This window comes from Artibeus jamaicensis, unplaced genomic scaffold (assembly GCF_021234435.1).
Source record: "Artibeus jamaicensis isolate MK-2021 breed Jamaican fruit bat unplaced genomic scaffold, CSHL_Jam_final contig_1998, whole genome shotgun sequence".
Taxonomy (NCBI): domain Eukaryota; kingdom Metazoa; phylum Chordata; class Mammalia; order Chiroptera; family Phyllostomidae; genus Artibeus; species Artibeus jamaicensis.
This window is the reverse complement of record NW_026521407.1, coordinates 21,468,378-21,487,333: the sequence shown is the minus strand read 5'-3', so window position 1 is coordinate 21,487,333 and position 18,956 is coordinate 21,468,378. Positions and strand designations below refer to the sequence as shown.

The 18,956-nt window shown below is 60.2% G+C and overlaps 1 protein-coding gene across 1 annotated transcript in view; it reads left to right on the top strand.

Annotated features, from left to right (window-relative positions):
- SDK2 (sidekick cell adhesion molecule 2) overlaps positions 1 to 18,956 on the top strand; it is a 241,925-nt gene that overhangs the window by 199,331 nt on the left and 23,638 nt on the right. Inside the window, exons 29-39 of the mRNA XM_037128109.2 lie at positions 99 to 293; positions 1,314 to 1,515; positions 2,356 to 2,459; positions 2,998 to 3,068; positions 3,899 to 4,034; positions 5,503 to 5,559; positions 6,680 to 6,781; positions 6,885 to 7,000; positions 11,165 to 11,351; positions 13,897 to 14,034; positions 16,366 to 16,527. Of these exons, the coding sequence (XP_036984004.2) occupies positions 99 to 293; positions 1,314 to 1,515; positions 2,356 to 2,459; positions 2,998 to 3,068; positions 3,899 to 4,034; positions 5,503 to 5,559; positions 6,680 to 6,781; positions 6,885 to 7,000; positions 11,165 to 11,351; positions 13,897 to 14,034; positions 16,366 to 16,527 (1,470 nt within the window). The remainder of the gene's footprint in view (positions 1 to 98; positions 294 to 1,313; positions 1,516 to 2,355; positions 2,460 to 2,997; positions 3,069 to 3,898; positions 4,035 to 5,502; positions 5,560 to 6,679; positions 6,782 to 6,884; positions 7,001 to 11,164; positions 11,352 to 13,896; positions 14,035 to 16,365; positions 16,528 to 18,956) is intronic.

The following is an 18,956-nucleotide window of genomic DNA, read 5'->3' as shown; positions in this document are numbered from 1 at the left end:
CAGACATTGCGGTGGCCAAGGAAGCAATGGCCCTTTCCTGGGGCCTGGGGGGCAGCTTGCCCTGCTTCTTACTGAGCCTGTGTCCTTCCTCCCCCCAGCCTACCAGATCACACACCGTCTCAATGCCACCACGGCCAACGCCGCCACCGTGGAGGTGCTGGCCCCCAGCGCCCGCCAGTACACGGCCACCGGCCTCAAGCCAGAGTCTGTCTACCTGTTCCGCATCACTGCCCAGACCCGCAAGGGCTGGGGAGAGGCCGCCGAGGCCCTGGTGGTGACCACCGAGAAGAGAGGTGACTGCCCACCAGGGCCGGGAAGCCTGAAGGGCGAGGAGGGGACCCTGCCCGAGCTGGGCATTCAGCTCCTCTCCTAGTGGATGGACGGCCAGGATCAGCCACCGGGGAGTCACCTGGTCTGGCCTGGGAAGGAAAGTGGGCTCACGTGCCTGACCGTCAAGGTCGGCGAGGGGTCTCCTGGAATTCCAAAGCTGAGCTGGGAGCTCCCCGCCAAGGACCCCGCTCCACCCCAGCTCCCCATTTTCTAAATGGCAGGCTGGTAAGACCTGCTTCTGAGACCGTCCAGCTGGGTGGAGGATGGGTTGCAGCTCTGGTGCCTCGCCCAAGGTTGGGTTTTCCAGAAATAAATGAGACCCACATCCCTGTGAATGGGATCTATTAGGCAGTGTTCCCAGGAAAACCAGAAGGGCAGCGGTTCTCAGCCAGGGGCTATTCTGCCCCCCAGGGGACATGGGGCAGTATCCGGACACATTTTGGTGGTCACACTAGGAGGGAAGCACTACTAGCATCTGTGGGTAGAGGCCAGGGCTCTGCTTCACATCCTACAGAGCACAGGACGGGCCCCATAGCAAAGAAAACTTCACATCCCCCCGGCCCCCGCCAGCATGCTAACCCTGAGAAGCCGGGCGGTAGGGTGAGGGTCGTGAGGAGGAAGCCGAGGTCGAGCTGGGTATGAAGTGGTGCCCCACAGAGGGAAACAGCCCCTGTCACACTCAACAACGGGGGACAGCGCAGGTCCCATCTCAGCACCGTGGCAGTCACAGAAAGGGAGATGAGGTGTCTGTACGTCCTCACCGTCCGTCTCTGGCTGGGCTGCGCGCTAGAGGTGTCAATTCCCAAGCACCTGGGCCTCCAGCAGCCTGAGGACCGGTCAGGAGCCACAGGGGTGCTGGCTGGCTGTGGGGGTGGGGCAGGGGCCTCAGGCCTGAGCCCAGAGCACCTCCTTCCCCTCCCTGAGCAAGCACACCCTCTCCACCCCCGGCTCTCCTGGCTCACCTGCTCTGCCCTCCTCTGCAGCCCGCCCGCAAGCCCCCAGCAAGCCGGTGGTGCTGCAGGAGGACGTGAAGGCCCGCAGCGTGCTGCTGTCCTGGGAGCCGGGCAGCGACGGGCTGTCCCCCGTGCGCTACTACACCATCCAGACCCGCGAGCTGCCCAGCGGCAGGTGGACGCTGCACTCCGCCTCTGTGAGCCACAACGCCTCCGCCTTCGTGGTGGACAAGTGAGTTGGCCAGCCTCTCCTCCCCGCCTCTCCAGCACAGCCCTCGCCCCTACAGTCTCAGCCCTGCAAGCCTGTCCTAACCACCCTCCCTCTCTGGAGCTCTGTTACAGCCGCCTCTTAATTATCTGTTTCCGGAACCCAGAAGCCCCCTTAGTGAAGCGCTCACCATCCTTCATTAGCGTCTTCTCCCAGCCAGGCAGCCTCTCCAGCTTATCTTTAACAGGGGAGTGGAGCCTCACTCTGAAATTCTGGCTTCAGTGGAGTTCCTAGTGGGTCGTGTTTTTTACGTTCCAGTGGACGTGACCAAGAGTTCTGAGCAACACTTCCCTCCTCACCCTCCGCCCCCAGTAAATCATAAAGGAAGCCATTTGCCTGGAGAGCAAATGAGGCTTATAGAGCTGAAGAGTACAGTTAACTCTTGAGAACCTTGACCCTTCCTAAATTTACTAAATTTGGGAAAGGGATGGCAGTTCCCGGAGGGGGTGGTGTTGATGCTTTCATAGCGGCGTGATCCTCCAAGGTCAGGAATATGCAGACCCTTCCTCCCAGCAACCTTTCCTCCTGGGGACCCTGTCCCCCGGGGTGCTATAGCTTGTAATGGAGCTAAAGGTGTGGCCACCCCCCAAGCTGGCATGCTCTAGGGACGACGGCCTGGCAGCTCCGGGCCCCCATGAGCTGGCTCCTGTTTGTCCCATGCAACGGGCCTTCTTTCTGAGCCTCTGTGTTCCCTTCTGTGCCATGGATCGGCACGCCTGCCCCCCCCTCAAGCAGAGGTGGCGGGGCAAGGCCGCTAGGGAAGGGTGCCCACCTCCACTCATTGGACCTGGTTCCCCCCTACAGGCTCAAGCCCTTCACATCCTACAAATTCCGAGTGAAAGCAACCAATGATATTGGGGACAGCGAGTTCAGTGAGGAGTCGGAACCCCTGACCACGCTGCAGGCCGGTCAGTGCCCCCCACCTTTCCCTTGGCCCATTAGGCACTGGGCAATGTCTTCAGGGAGGGGAGGGTGTGGCCCCCAAAAATGGGAAGGGCACTGGGCCTGCTGGGCCCTTTGTCTGGCTTCCTGGGCAGAGTCCCAAGGAGGTGTGGGCCGGAGGGGGGCCTTTGCTCTGCACCCACACCCAGCCTGCCTCCTAGTGTGTTTCTTCTCTGATATCCTCTGAGCTGGTGGCCGACCCCAGAAAACCAGTGAACAGGAGTGGGGGGGGGGGGCTCAGCAGCAGCCCAAGAGGCCTGTGGCTCTAAGAGCAGAGTGGGAGGGGCCTCTGGGCCTTTGGGTCTGGGCTGTGGTCGAGGCCCCGGCCCCTGTCTTCTTCCTCCTGGCCCTCTGTGCTGTGGAAGTCGGCATGGAGGGCACGGCAGGTGACTTCCCGCGGAGCCACCCGTAGTTCGGTGTCCACAGAGTCTGGTCCCTGTGGACCCCCAGGGGGGCCTCATAAGTCCCAGCCCCCAAAGCTCACCCGTCTGCCTCTCTCCCCAGCCCCTGATGAAGCGCCCACCATCGTCTCGGTGACCCCCCACACCACCACTTCTGTGCTGATCCGATGGCAGGTACGGCCCAGCAGCAGGGAGTGGCCAGGCACAGCCTTTGCCACACAGAGACCCCTGAAGGGGAAGCCCCTGAAAAGAAAACAGGGAGGGACCCCCCAAGCCCTCCCCCAGCCCAAGACCTCATCCCTCCAATGACAGTGACCTAGTGCAGCTGGGAGCCTGGAGAGACTGGAGCAGACCCAGGTCATTGTGGCTCAGGAGCCTGGGAGGAGCCAGCAGCTGCTCAGAATGCAGTTAAGGATCAAATAAAAGGCTGGACTGTTTTAGTAGGATTTTTAAAAGAGGTATCATGCAAAGTAGGTTTCTCCTTCTCCAGAAGCCTGTTTACTCAGTGGTCGATGGGAGCAGAGAGCAAAGGAAAAACAGTCGGAGTGGGGCTTACATCCAGGCACCACCCTTGTTCTGGGCCAAGAGCAGAGAGGACTGGTCTCCCCAGAAACTAGAAATGCTGGCTGCGTTGCAGGCAGAGGGATCGGGTCAGGAAGTTCCTAGGCAAGGACCTGCTCTATGAGAAGAGCCAGGGTCAGGCGGGGGCCCCAAAGGTGCTATGTGACCTTGGGGGAGTGCCTTAGCATCTCTGAGCCTCCCTTTTCTGCTCCGTTACATGAGAGGGCATAGCGATACCTGCCCTCCCTTGCCTCTCAGGAAATGCTGCCAGGACGAAATAACCTCTTTGGAAATGCTTTGTGAATTAGAAATGCTGCATGTCACTTTGATTCCATTTTCTGCTCTGCTCTGTGGCCCCAGAAGGCGGTGGGTGGGGAGCAGAGCAGCGGGAGGTTGAGCCGCAGTGATGCCAGCCCCTCTCCATTCCCCACTCCTCCCTGCAGCCACCGGCAGAGGACAAGATCAATGGCATCCTCCTGGGCTTCCGGATCCGGTACCGAGAGCTGCTGTACGAGGGGCTCAGGGGCTTCACGCTGCGTGGCATCAACAACCCAGGGGCCAAGTGGGCAGAGCTGACCTGTGAGTGACTCTCTGTGGGACCCGGGAGGGTGGGTGGGCACACTCACCTCCCTGCCCGCAGCTCTCAGCTTCCGGAAGTCACTAACCCGAAACCCTGCCACCCGCCCCTGTGTGTGCCCCCGCCCGCTTTAGGCACTGAACGAGTGTGTACTGCACACCTTCTGCATGTTCATCCCAGACCCAGGGAACAAAACACTCAGGGTCTCTGCCCTCTCCGAGCTCAGAGGCTGGGGGAGGAGCCAGGCACTCAAGAAGTAAACCCTGAAATAGCTGTCTGAGACTGTGGGCATGACCGCGAGGAGGACCAGTCCTGGGAGAGCCTGAGCCAGTGTCAGAACAGGCTCCCCCAGGGGTGGGCGCTGACACATGGTTTCATGTCGATCGGCCGGGAGGGAAAGGGAGAGCCCAGCATGTGCAAAGGGCCTGCGCGGGAAGGAGAGGGAGGAAAGCTAAGCCTGGTCACCTCCCAGGGGTAGCAGTTTGGCCGCCTCTGGTTTCTGGGGAGGTCACTGTTCTGCTTTGGGGTCCTCAGAATCTAGCCTGCTGTTAGGAAAGGGGGCAATTCCAGGACAGGCACAAGGGAATGACCTGTTGCATTTTTAGGTCAGGAGGGTTCCCTTGGTGGCGTGATGGCTGGCAGTGGGGTCCAGAGGCAGGGAGGCCACTTAGAGGCTGACGCCGTAACGTAGGCAGGGCCATGAGGCTGGAGCCCGGGTGGCTGGCTCGGATGGCACAGAGGGGGGGGCCCAGTATCGGGGACAGGAGCCAGGTGGGAGAGGGAGGGGTCCGAGGATCGGGGGCCCAGGTGGGTGGTGGGGCCGCTCACCAAAACTACAGAGACTACGGCAGGAGGAGGAGATCCTCTGGGCTCTGATTTTTCCTCCCCCAAACTTTCCGTGCCTCACCTCGAGCAAGAATCAGCAGACAGCAAAATGCTGGGTCTCGCAGTGAGAGCACGTGAGCGGGAAAACTGGGGAGCAGTGGAGCCACCTGCTGGCGTTGTTTCGTTTATTGGTTTCGCAGACGTGTGCCTGTGCTGGCGACTTTACGTTGCCTGTGTGTGGTGCAGTCATGTCTCCTGGCGGGGAAACAGCTCCTGGTTCACATGAGGACATTATGACCACTGTTTCACACTGGTTCTGCAGGACCTTAGGCAAGGGAGCGAGTTGAAGCGAAAGGGTCCCCCCAGCACTGTCCCCTGGGGTGCCAGGCTCCACGGGGCTCACGGCTCCTTGTGACAGGGGTGGGGGCAGCACTGCCCTGGGAGCCGCCTCCTTCCCTCGCTCCTGCCCTGGTCCCTCACTCTGAGTCAGGAACCCAGAACACCGGTCCCTTCTCCTCCCCGTCCCCCTCATCCGGGTCTTTGTGGAGGGCGTGTGTGTGTGTGTGTGTGTGTGGGTGTGTGTGTGTGCACTAACCTCCTCTGTCTGCTGTCTCCCTCTGGCCCCTCCGCCTCCCTCCCCGGTAGCCTTGTTCTCCGTGCGGAACCTCAGCCGGCCCAGCCTCACACAGTACGAGCTGGACAGTAAGTCTTGCATGACGGCTCCTGTCTGGGGCCGACGCCTGCTGCCGGTATGGGGGGCGGGGCCCCTGAGGACCCCTGACCACAGGCCGAGGGGTGTGCCCACCTCAGGCTACTTCAAGGATGAGACCACCGCTAGCACACATCAGTCCCCAAACAGAAAAATGTAGGGCGTCACCCAGGAAGCTGTGGTCCAGGCCACCGTCCATCGGGCGTGGAACAGAAAAGCAGCCAGCTCTGGTTTTGTGCGCTGGGTCGGGGTCATGGTAGGAGCTGTTGGTTCGGCTGGTTGGCTGGGCAGGTGTCCAGGCCCGGCCCCAGCCGTGAAGGGAGCAGAGCCCCCACCTTCCTGGTGGCATTCCCACCAGGTGCGAGGCCCAGCCCTTGCTGCATTTCTAAAGTCCCGGCTGTGGTTCTCCCAAAGGCTGGGGCCTGGGCACACTCTGCAGGACTAAACTGTCCCTCTCCGTCCTTCTTCAGCCAATGGCCCTCAAAGGCTGCATGGCCGGCCCACCCACTCCTACTCTAGGGGACGCAGGAATGTCCACCCAGGAAGGGAGGTGGGGTGGCTAGTCAGAGACGGGGTGGGGGCCTTTTGCCACGTGCCCAGCAGGGACGGTGTCCCCACCCAGGGTCCCGGGGGCCATTTCCTGGGCCTACTCCCCTCCCGGCTTCTGTCCAGGCATCTCACCCGGTGCCCCGAACTCAGCAAAAACAGGGTTTCACGGCCCGGAATTCACATCTAATAAGCCCCTTCCCTCAGGGCTCAGCGCCCTGTGTAAAGAGCTGGAAACTTTACAGCACCTGCCACCTGGGGAAGGAGCGACCTGTGTGCTGGGGCCGTCTGGGGCCACACCAGTGTCCCAGCATAAATAGTAACAGTGCCCCTTTGGGTCACAAGAGTGTGCCCTGTGTCAACTTGGCCAGGAAGCCAAGCAGTGGCATCCGTGTCCAGGTTCCCAGGCTGCGGCAGAGCCCCCCAACCAGCAGCCACCCCTCCTTTTGCCCGTCCTTTCCTGAACCTTCACACGGGGACTAGAATTGCAGTGGTACATCGTCCCAGTCCCCCATGGGACCGTGACCCCGTGTGTTTCTCCCCTCCCCCACTCTCGCCCACCCACAGACCTGAACAAGCACCGGCGCTACGAGATCCGGATGACGGTGTACAACGCCGTGGGTGAGGGGCCCTTGAGCCCGCCGCAGGAGGTCTTTGTTGGGGAGGCAGGTGAGCCCCGCCTGCCCTGTGGCCCCAGCACGCCCTCCCAGCCCTGCACTCCCACCGTGCCGTCCACCGGTACCCGACACTCACCACCCCTCACGCCCTCCAGTGCCCACAACGGCGCCCCGCAACGTGGCCGTCCACAGCCCCACGGCCACACAGCTGGATGTGACATGGGAGCCACCCCCGCTGGAGAGCCAGAATGGAGACATCCAGGGCTACAAGGTACGGGGTGCCAAAAAGAGGGCCCGGGGTCCAAGGGCCAGGCTGGGGGCTGGGAGTGACCCAGGGGAGGTGGTAGGAGAGGTCCCCAAGTCCACCCCTGCTCCCTGGGCTGTTTGTACACAGTCCACAGAACCACTGTGAAGCTGGCACCGAAGCCTCCCCAACCCTACCACCTCCCGTGGGCAGGCTGGGCTGAGACGCAGGAACTCGGCCCGTGCCTGGCTTCCACCACCTCCGGGTGCCCAGCCCGCCAGCTCGCAAAGCCAACATCAGACCCTGCAGAGTGGCTATTTGGCCAACACTGATTTCACTGATACTAATTGGATGGCCATTTAGCCATCCACACATCGACCGCCTGCTGGCTGCCCCTCCCTCCCCGGGGAGGTGTGTGCTTGGGCACTGGGGTCCAAGACAGTGCTTGGACCACTGTCTAAGACTTGGACATCTGTGTTTAAAAATCATTTCCCCATTGCCCTGGCCGGTGTAGCTCAGTGGATGAGCGCACGGCCAGGATTCGTGGTTTGATTCCCCAGGGCACATGGTCTCTGCAGAGCCCGTTACAGCAGGTTCTTTTTCCTTCGCCTTCCTAAGAAAAGAAATAAAACATCCAGTAATATTTTGGGTCAGCAGGATTCGTTTTCTTAAGGTCTCAGAGCCCGTTACAGCAGTCCTTCGACCTCCTGAACGCCCAGTAAAGCTGGCAGATTGTGAGTGTTTGTGCCCACTGCGTAGATGGGAAAATGGAGACCCAGTTTAGGTGGCCGGGCCAGGGCACAGAAATAGCAGGTGGCAGAGTCAGATTCCAGGGGTGCGGGCTGACGAGGGGTGCAGAGGAAGCGCTGAGCACACAGCCACCGGGGGAGCTGGCCAAAGTGATACCAGTCCTGGGTGTCCTTGGCTGGGGCTGTTGGGACACACAACCTGGGCCAGGTTTGGGGCCTGCCTCCTGGTCCGGTGTCCTGCTGGTTGTCTGTTATTCCCGAGAGTGGCCCGGGGCAGAGGCAGGTGGGCAGTGTGAGGGCCACACCGTGGTCACCTGGCTCAGTCGCTGACGCACAGGCAGAAACCGAGTCTCTGCCAAGGCCCACGCCTGTCCCGCTCTGGCTAATGCCGGTGGCCCTGGTTTAAGACAGATCCAGAACAGGTGTCTCTTTCCATCTGGGGCGAAGGAGGCAGGAGAGAGGAGGAAAGACGTCTTTCCGAGGAAGCTCTAAGTATAGCTGACACCGTTGGAGCCCTTGCCCAGGAGTGCCAGCTGGGAAAACTAAACATCGTGTCCCAAGCACGCGTCTCCCCCGGAGGGAGGGGCAGCCGGGCCGAGCCAGCAAAGTGCGGCAGCCAGCAGGCGGTCGAGGTGTGGAGGTCTGCAGTTAAGGTGCAGGCTCCGTAGATGCCCCTGCAGACGTCCGGGAGCTCTGGGCACCCTCCCAGCCATGGACCTTAACTGGGGAAAGGGAGTGCCCACCTCCCAGCCATGGATGTCACCCCTGGAGTACCACTGATGACATGACAGTGTCACGCAGCACTGAGCACAGCTGACACGGACTGCACATGGGTCAGACTGAGCGGTGACATGTGCACGAGCAGGCACGGCCCTGCAGCTACTGTCTTTCTGTGGCACGTGTTTATTGAGCAGTTACTTTGTGCCCGGCAGTGTTCTTGGTCAACATGAGTGTAAACTGTAGGGGAAGGAGACCAGAGATGCTCAAAACAAACAACAGCCTCAGGTGGTGGTGAATAAAGCAGGTTAAGGGGAGAGAGACCCAGGCAGAGGTTTGACAGTTTAAATAGGGTCATTAGGGAAGGACTTAATGAGAAGCTGACACGGGAGCAAAAATGCAGGAGAGCAGGGTGTGAATCATGGATCTGGAAGAAGAGCATTCCCGAAAGAGGGAAGCGAAAAGCAAAGGGCCTGGGGTCAGTGGGGTTTGGCGTGTACCCAGACCAACACAGATCCCTGTGTGTCTGTGGGGGGCAGCGTGATGGGTGGTGGGTCTGAGCAGTGACTGGAGCTGTGTGGTCACTGAATGACACCCAAGGAAGGTTTGGGGCAGAAGGAGAGATGTGGATGCCTCAGGTCCTGGAAAGGCAGTGCTGGCCGCTGTACAGAGAGTGGTCTGACGTGGAGGAAGCACAGATCCACGAAGAAGCAACCACGTGGAGACACGGTGGTGGCCAAAGCCAGGTGGTGGCATGGTGACAGGGTGTGCTGTCCGATTTCATTTGAAGGGCAGAGCGGATAAAACTTGGTGGCCAAGTGAATGTAGAGTGAGAGAGAAGGAGAAGCAACAGGACTGCAGAGCAGTTGGATGATGGAGCTTCCAGGTACAGCGCAGGAAAAGACAAAAGGTGGTGGAGGGAGGAGGCTTGAGGGGTCAGCGGGAGTCAGTTTCAGGCGCATGTCGGACATCCCAGGGAGACTCCGAACAGCAGGGTGTCTGGGGTTCAAGAGCGGGTCCGAGCCAGAGCTGTGAACTGTGGGGTCCTCCACACAGAGATGTTGCTGAAAGCCCAGACATGAGATATCAGGCAGGGAGAACACAAGAAGTCTGAAAACTGAGACTTGGGACCAAATAAAATTTAGTGAAGTCTCTGAACCCACATAAAGAACGTCCCTCCTGGAGGTGGGGGGAGTCAGATGTGCCAGCAACTCCTAGGAGCTTGAGTGAGGTGAGATCTAGGGAGCAAATATTCAGGGATTGTCAGACTACAAGTCATGGGCTAAATCTGGCCCTCCACTTGCTTGTGTAAATAAAGTTTTATTGGAACACAGCTACACTCCTTTGTTTACAAATTACCCTTGGCTACTCTTGAGTCACCAGCGCAGAGTTGAAGAGTTGCAGCTGAGATGTGTGGCCTGCAAAGCCTAAAATATGTATCACCGGGCCCTTTACAGAAAGAATTTGCTGAGTTCTGGGTGATTGCTGCAGTTTCTCAGTAAATGGCCCTCAGCTAAGAGTGACCGCTTGTAGTCCCTCCCCCACCCTGGTCTCTTGAGCCTACTCCAAGTGGGTTCTTGTCCCCACCACCACCACCACCGAAGCACTTCCTGTCCTGGCCACAAGAGTTTTCATGCTGATCATCTGTGGTCAGATGCAAGCTTCATCCCACATGGTTTAGCACCAGCGATTCACAGGGTGGACCTTTCCCTCTTCCAAGTAAGGCTTTCTCCTCTCGACTTCCCTCACTGGCTGCTCCTCGCTCTCCGGGGCTGTCCCAACCCCTCTCCCCAGCCTCTGAACACCAAGGCCCCAGGAACCACTCTGTGCCCCTTTCTCTACGTTAATTCTCTCCGTGTGCCCTCACCCAGGACCAGCTCTGCACTGATGACACCCAGATTACAGCCTTCCCCTTGACCTTTTTTGTGTACCCCAAATTCAGCAGGAACTCCGTCTACTGTTGTATGCCCATCGCTACCTCAACGGTCACTCATCTACCCACCTCAGAAGAGTCTGTAAAGACAGGGAGGGAGGGAGGAAAGTGAGAAAAGCAAGGGTTTCAGAGTAACACGGTGCCCTCACCGCCATTCACATGTGCCAGGCAGGGACACTTACATTAGCTCTGGCCCCCTTGTACTGCCTTCCCGCAGACAAACTGAACCATTAAGCCCGTATCACGCAGAAACCTCTTCTGCCAGCAGGTGGCGACAGATGCCCACTAATCCTCCGTGCCAAGCGGAGTTGTTTCAATACCTTTCTGGTCAGCCGAGGGTCAGAGTTCTAGGAAAGAATCTTTGAATTTGGCTGACCACGGGGCAGGGCGTTAACCGCCCCTTCCCCCCACTGAACGTAAATTTATTGGAAGCACTTTTCATTCATTTACTCCTTGTGATCTTTGCTCCTCACCTTGGTTCTGGGAGTAGGAGTCCTACCCCCACGGTGCAGACAGCAAAACTGGCTCAGGGAAGTCACCGGCCAGGTCTGTGCCCTCGTGGGGTTGGTTCGCTGTCCAGCGGGGAGACTGGAGTATTAGGAAAGGAATGTTCTGGAAGGGGTCCCTAAAACAGCTCTTAAATGCCTCTGCACTCCCCTGGGTCACTTACACACCTACCGTCCAAGCGTGAGGATGGTTCGAATGCAGGTGCCCCTGGCACCTTGGGGCAGGTGAGGGCAGGAGGAAAGCTGCTGTCCACCCCCATCCCTCCCCCATCACCTGTGTCTGCAGATTTATTTCTGGGAGGCTGAGCGGCGGAACCTCACTGAGCGGGTAAAGACGCTTTTCCTGGCTGAGAACGGAGTGAAGCTCAAGAACCTGACCGGCTACACCACCTACATGGTCAGCGTGGCAGCCTTCAACGCCGCGGGGGAAGGGCCTCGCAGCACTCCCACCCGGGGCCAGACCCAGCAAGCAGGTGGGGGAGAGTGGCTGTGGGGGGGGGCGGGGGGAGAGTGGCTGTGGGGGGGCGGGGGGAGAGTGGCTGTGGGGGGACGGGGGGAGCCAGCCTGGGGAGCAGAGGCGGGACCACCTGGCCCTGGCCTCTGGGCTCTTGTGGGGGCAGCGGCCTGACCCCACCTGCTGAACATCTGGGCTGTCCCACGGGATGCCCTCCAGGGTGCAGGAGCACAGCCTCAAACCGGGCCAAATGTGATGCTCAGAAGAGAAGCTGTCTCCATACACAGCCTTGGGAAGAGCCCTCCACCCCACCCCGACCCCATCCTGTCCCTGTCGCCCACCTTGCCAATCACCAGTGCACCCAGCTGGCCCATTTCTGCTCCCTGCCTGTTCCCCAGCATGTGCCAGGTGCTGGGATCCCACAGTGAAGGAGACTGCAAGACCCCCACCCCCACCCCTCGGGGAAGGAGACAGATCACAAACAAGCTCAGCGGGGAATTAACCTCTGGTGGCTCTGTGAGTGATCCAAAGACAGGCGGCTTTGTTTGTTTGCTTTGTTTTTATCCTCACCCAAGGAGGTGCTTATTGATTTTAGAGAGAAGGGAAGGGAGGGAGAGAGAGAGGAGAGAAGCACTGATGTGAGAGAGAAACAGCCACTGGAACTGAACTCGAAACCTGGGCATGTGCCCTGACTGGGAATTGACCCCTCGACCTTTCAGTTTACAGAATGACACCAACCAACTGAGCTACACTGGCCAGGCCAGGGCTGGACAGATGGCTTTGGATAGGTTGCCTGCAGAGGTGTCTCTGAGGGGTGACATCTGAGCTGACACTCAAGTGAGGAGAAGAGGCCAGCCATGGGACGTTCTGGAGGAGGGTGTTCCGGGCAGAGGGGACAGCAGGTGCAGAGGTCTGGAAGCTGGCGGGGTTAGAGGGACCGAGAGAAAGCCAGGTGGTTGGCAAGAAAATGGGAGTCATGTTCTCGAGGGTCTGGCGGCCTTGGAAGGAAGTCGGGATTATCTAAGTGTGGTGACAGCCACTGGCAGGGTTTAAGCAGTTGGGCGACAGGGCCTGGTGTGTGTTTTCTAAAGATCGCTCCAGCTGCTATGCAACAGACAGACGGGGGGAGGAGGGGCAGGGGGGCCAGGAGGAGGCTGGGTGGTGGGCCAGGGCAGAGGAGAGGAGGACATGGAGAATCCTGCTGCCCACGTGTGCAGCGCCGGCCCTGTAGGTAGGGTCCAAAGTCACTTTTCAGACACTGTTACACTTGATCCTTCTGGAAATCCCAGAGGTGGGCAGGGCAGGTGGTGCCCCTGTAGCGCTGTGAGCAATGGTGGCCTGGGGACCATCGCTCTCCAGGGTTCTCCAGCTGGACACGAGCTTGTCCTGAGCTACTGTCAACCCCCCTCCTTCGCCCATTATGGGGCTCTGTCCTCGTGCATTTGAATACAAGCCTCTAATCCTGACCCCCCTTAAGTGTCTTTTCCAACTGCTGCCTCCCATCCTGTACATTTCCTTATCTCTTAAAGAGATATCAAGGCCCGTGCAGTCAGTTCCTAAGTATTGTTCTCTTTGGGGACAAGCCCTGGCTCCAGGAAAACTCTTTCCCTCCACCGGCTCCCAAGGGTCTGTCTGTCTGTCTGCCTGCCTGTCCTGACCATTCTCTGTTGGTGTCATCAGCCGGATGTGAGCCCCTGGGAGCCTGGAGGCTTCTGTCACTGTAACAGCAGGACACAGTGTTCTGTCCCACAATCCTCTAGCCAAGAGGAGGCAGGAAAGGCCCCCTGAGCGCGCCTTCCTCCTTCAAAGACTGCTGCTTGACGCTGCCTGCCCCGGAGCTGGACGGTGCAGGGTTGGGTCAGCTCTGGCTCTGTGGGGGCGGCCCCGCCAAGAATAGCCTGGCCATCCCACCGGAGCCAGCTCAGGTTGCTGCCCGTTGACGCTTCCTTCCCGTCCTCTGTCCTCCCCCGAAGAGCCCTCACCCCCATGTTTTTGGGTTCTCGGTCCAACAAAGCATCTCTTCCAGAGGGTCTGACTCTCTAGCTCAGGCTGCTTCTTGACAGTGTGGTCTCTGAGTGACAGGCCCTGGGCCCTGGAGACAAGAGACACTGTAGTTCTGGCACCTTCTTGCTCAGCGCCCACCCGATGGATGCTCTGAGGCCCAGGCACCCCCTGTCTCCTCCCCCACCCCTGGGAAGCTGAAAAAGAAGCCCCACAAAGCCAGGACATGGCCGGGCTCTGCAGACACCCTGGGGTGGGACACAGGCTTGTCCTGGGCTCTTAGCCAGGGCTGGGGGCCCCTCAGCAGGAGGAACCGAGTTTTCCAACTTGAGGGAAAAGAATACTTGGACTCGGATGTTGGAAAGTGAGTGTCAGTAATGCAGGGGGGAGGGGAGGCGGTCCGATGACCTCTGGCAGCCCCTCCTGCTCGGATTCCTGCTCTCCTGGTCTTCTGGGGCCCAGAGCCCCCCACCCCTGCTGGTTTCCTGCACCTGAACAGGGCTTTGACTGTCCAGGGAAAGATGAAACAAAAACCCTGAGCTGTCTTCCCTCCATACCTGCAGCCCCCAGCGCTCCCAGCTCGGTCAAGTTCAGCGAGCTGACCACAACCTCGGTGAACGTGTCCTGGGAGGCCCCCCAGTTCCCCAACGGCGTCCTGGAGGGCTACCGGCTGGTGTATGAGCCCTGCACCCCCGTGGACGGTGAGTGGGGACACCAGCGCGGCTCCTTAAACGCCCCTTGCAGGTGTTCTCCCAGGCGGGGTCCCCTCCACCGCCGCTGCAGTCCATGTGGCGAGTGTCTCCCAGCTTACGAATGGGAGATGGAGGCCGGACAAGGGAGGGGGATTCCAAGGTGAAGCAACAAGTTGGGGGCAAAGCTGAAGAGCAGCCCCCGTGTCCTAACTCCCAGGAGAGAATTTAAAACCTGTTCTTCCCCACCGGCTTGTTGGTGCCGTCGGGGGACAGGAAGGGAAACCTGTGAGGGACAGAGCACCCCGAGCTGGACAGGTCTCTCTGGGGCCCGTGAAGATGGGGATCCCCCGACAGGCCGGGCCTAGGCACGCCCCACCCCCAGACTTAGGTCTCCGCCGTCCTCTGAGTTCGGCTTGCTCTCTGCCCTCCGTGGAGTCAGGAACCCCTTTGTGAATCTGATGGGAGACCAGAGCCTCTCCTCGGAAGGATGCCCGAGTTCAGGGAGACATGGCGCCCTGACCCCTCTGCCAGCCTCAGACCACGGACCCCACGCTGCAGCTTGCCTCCCTCTGGCCCTGAGCCCCATCCGTCTGAGCTGTCCTCAGCGCGAGCCCTGCAGCCCCTGCCCCACCCCACTGCCCCAGGCCCAGGGTGAGATTAGCCCTGAAACCAGGGCTGTTTACTTAGAGAGGCGGGAAAAAGACTGGGGTGCAGCTGCCTGCATCCAGTTCCAGAGCCCAGCACGGCCTTGGGCATGTGGCTGGCCTACCCGGTGGCGCCTTGGTGGCCAGAGGTGACCACCTCTGAGCTCACTCCTCCTGGACTGCTAAGACTGGCCAGAACAAGGGGCAGAGCCACGAGAAGGCTGCAGCGCCCAGCAGTTCTGGGTCAGCCGAGGGGACAATGGCCCTCAGTCTTCTCCACCGGCACCTGTGTGCCAACGGCCTCCTGCTCCGCAGAGTGGCACTGTGTGCCAGGACATCTCGGGGAGCCAGCCCCAGGACACGTGGTCAGGCGCAGGGCTGTGAGAGGGGCTGTTTCTCCAGGGCAGGAAGGACAGGACCGAAGTCACAGGGAGGAAATGCAGGAGGACAGAGCAGGCACTCACTCGTCACAGTGGCCGCCACCTGGCCGGCCCGGCGGGCTCCCCCGCCCTGAGAGGTGTGAGCACCATGCCCTCGGTCCCTCATCCAGCAGGGTCTGGACCCCACGGCTGACTGCACACCCTCACATACTCCCGTCTGCTCCGCGATGGCCCAGCCAATAGGACCGTGGAGCCCCATGTGCGGCTAGACAGTGCGGTCAGGCTGCATGGCGTCTGCATGCCTGCTTCGTGCCTCCGCCCTAGGTGCAGGTCGGCAGGCCTGGTGAGAAGCCAGGACCCCCTCTCCTGGAGGGAGCACCAAGGCCCAGGCAGGTGAGGGGTTTGCTCAGAAATGTCAAGGAGCACGTAGGTACCCAGGGCTGCTCTTCCAGGTCCTGGGACATGCCCCACCTCACCCCGAAGGTCGTTTCATTTCCACAGGAAGCACCTTTTACACACCCCTTTGTTTATCCAACAAGTAGCTCGGGCACCTACCACATGCCAGGTGCTCTGCTGTTTTGTTTAACCTCATAACATCTGGCCTAAGATGCTCTTGACACCCTCAACAAAGTGAAGCTAGGGTGGGGGAATGCCCGAAGACCCCAGGGCCACTGCAGGTCCAAGCACAGCCCGCAGGCGGCAGACCAGTCCCCCAGTGGAGGCAGGCGTGTCAGTGGGCACAGCAGCTGAAAGGCAGTCCTGGCCCTGGGGGGGGGACCCTGTGTGACACAGCGCAAACTCTCCCCTCCTGGGAACCATGTGGGCCTCCCCTCCAGCTGCCACAATTGGGGTGAAGTTGACAGGGGGAGCTCAGGTTGTCCCGGCCGGCCGTAGGGGTTGAAGCTGTCCTCACCTGGCTGCAGGTGCGCCCCCTCCAGCCCCGGGCTGTGCTGTCTTCACAGAAGCACTTCCTGAAAGGTGATGCTTACGGAGGGGGAACAAAGATGGGGTGTAAAATATGTCTGCTGTACAGTGGTTAAGTGGGATGGTGAGGTATTCCCCCTCCAGATGCAAAAGGACCCTGTGGCTATTTAACAGACAGTACGCAGCTTTTCTCAAGCGGATTTGGCTGTGGAGACCTTTTTGCTAAGAACGGCCCAAAGGACTGTGGTCCGAGAAACGGTCTGGGAGACACTGCATGTGGCCGAGGGCGCCAGCCCTGCCTCCTGCCACGGGGCTTCCGCCCCCTCGCCCAGGGCGCCCGCCTGTCCCACAGTCCCCACATACTCTGCTTCTCGCACCCACCCCCACGACAGGAGTCAGTAAGATCGTGACGGTGGACGTGAAGGGGAACAGCCCTCTGTGGCTGAAGGTGAAGGACCTGGCGGAGGGCATGACCTACAGGTTCCGCATCAGAGCCAAGACCTTCACCTACGGGCCTGAGATCGAAGCCAACGTCACCACGGGCCCGGGCGAAGGTAGGGGAGCTGCACCCTCCACGCACGGCATTCCGCCCCCGACGTGGGGAGCCGTGCTGGAGCTGGAGACACAGGGATGAGCAAGACGGGGTCCCTGGCGGAGCCCGTGGGCTAGGGGGCCGGCAGTCACCGAGCCCGCACACTGGAGAGTACGGGGCGGGGCCTGAGGCCGGAGGGGCGGGGCCTGAGGCCGGAGGGGCGGGCTTGGCGTGGCTGGAGGTGTGGGAGAAGGTGGCTGGGCTGTGGAAGGTCACCTGTGGCATCACATAAGTGACACCTCAGGGTGCCACTTATATCAGAACCACCGGGGTTCTTTTGACACATGCAGGCCCCAGGGATTCAGGATCTCTGACCATCCACCCTGGGGATGCTCGTTTGAACAAGAGCTGAGGGTGACTCTTGAGTACACCCTGTGAGAGCCACGGCTGGGGAGGGGGGAGGCAGGAAGATGACTCTGGCAAGGCTAAAGGCAGGGGCACCTGCTGGCTGCCTCCCTCCTGGACAGGCGAGGTTAGGGGGAGGGGAAGACGGAAGCCAGGCAACAGTGCACCGGGCTCAAGGCAGGAGGGGAGGGGCCAGGGGGAGGAGCGCTGGGGACCAGAAAGGAAAGAGCGGCTTGGCTTGGGTTTTGTGACACCCCTTGAGGTCATCCTCGGTCTGGGGGAGTTTTTCAGGGCACCCACAGTGTTTGAGGTTTAGTTCTCCAACGTCCTGGTCACCAATGCAGAATATCCCCTTCTGAACACGAAAGCCACCCACTTCCCAGGCCACTCTGCCCCCTCCCTTTCTGAGAACGACACAGCCCGTCCCAAACTTTCCCCGAAATCCCTCTCCTGCCCTCCTCCCTGCCCCACCTACCAGGTGTGGTCTGGGCCCCCTTTAACCCACGCCTGGCTTAGCCTGGCCCCTGGAAGGTGAGCTGGGCCCGGAGAGGTGGCCTCCCTCACCTCTCACGAGGGGTTTGCCCTCCTGTGCTGGTTCGTGCTGGTTCGGGCTGGTCGCATTGCACTCTCTTTCTGGGCACTTTCCTCCCCCACCCCCTGCCCTGCAGAAGTTGTCTGGCTCCTGGGCTCTACTGGCGCAAAGCCCACGGGACTGCAGGAAGGGCTCACCCTGGAGCCCACTCTGCCCTGCACCTGCCCCCAGCCCCTCCCCTGAGCCTCTCACCTGAGCTGGCTTTCCTGGGAAACAAAAGCAGGAAGAGTGCTGTCAGGGCCAGGCAGTGGCATGGGGACAGGAGATGGCAATCTGGAGGACACGCTGTTCTAACCTGAAGCCTGAAGTGTCCCAGGCCGGGGCAGGAAGTATTGGGGGGGCCCTCTGAGGAAGAACCGAGCTGCACCCTGCAGGTGTGAGTGAGGAAGGGTGGGAAGGGGGATCAGCAGTCTCACTGCTCCCCTCCCCAGGGCAGGCTACAGCTGCACACAGGAAGCTCTGGTCCAGGAGGAGACGACAGCTCCTTCTCTCAGCCCTGAGTGCTGTCCTATGCAGAAGAGAACTCGGGGTCCTGAAACCCCAACCCCACCCTTCATACCTCCCTCGGTCTGTGTCCCACACTGGAGCCCTTGGCTGCCTTTGCCTGAGCCATAGGCAGGACACGCTTTATGGAAGGGAGGGAGGGAGGGAGGGAGGGAGGGAGGGAAGGAAGGAAGGAAGGAAGGAAGGAAGGAAGGAAGGAAGGAAGGAAGGAAGGAAGGAAGGAAGGAAGGCTCTCCAAGGCCAGGGTCAGGACTGGCCGTGGGGTGGGCAGTAGGCTGCCAAGCTGTCAGTGAGTCCCTAGCCTCCGGTCCAGCCTGCCAGCTCCTGTGCTCAAAGACCTTCCATCTGATGCTGGACCATCAACATCCTTTCCAGCAGACATCCACAGGGGCCACTGCGCTGGCTCGGCCAGCCAGCCACCCCCACTCACTCCCTGTGAGCAGCAGAGGCCCAGGACATCCTGTGGCCCCCCGGCCTCTTCCCTCCTCGCCTTATAGCAAATGCAGCTGCGGTTGGAGAGTTTCAGGCAGGGGGGTGGGGAGACATTGCCATCATAGGCCAGAAGGGGAGATGTCAGGGGGTCCTCCTGCCCCCCAAAAAAGCAACCTCCTCTGATCATGGGCCTACTCTGTCATCGTCACACCCACCTTCACTGTCCCCCATCAAACCTTGCATTCCAAAAAAACCTTTACAGAGAGGGAAACTGAGGCACCAGAGGGCTATGTGAATTGATCAGTCACCCGCTAATGGTTCTAGGTTAGAACTAGAAAGCCAGGTCTCCTGAATCTGCTACAGGAACCTGTCTGATGTCACCCAGAGACGCTCTACTGCCCCAGAACTTGGAATTCGGGGGGTGTAAGTGCCTCAGAGGAGAACGTCATCAGATCCCGTGGGCCTGGTCTTAGATGTGTTCCTTGGGCCTCCGCATGCGCAGGGTTTCCGGAGACTCT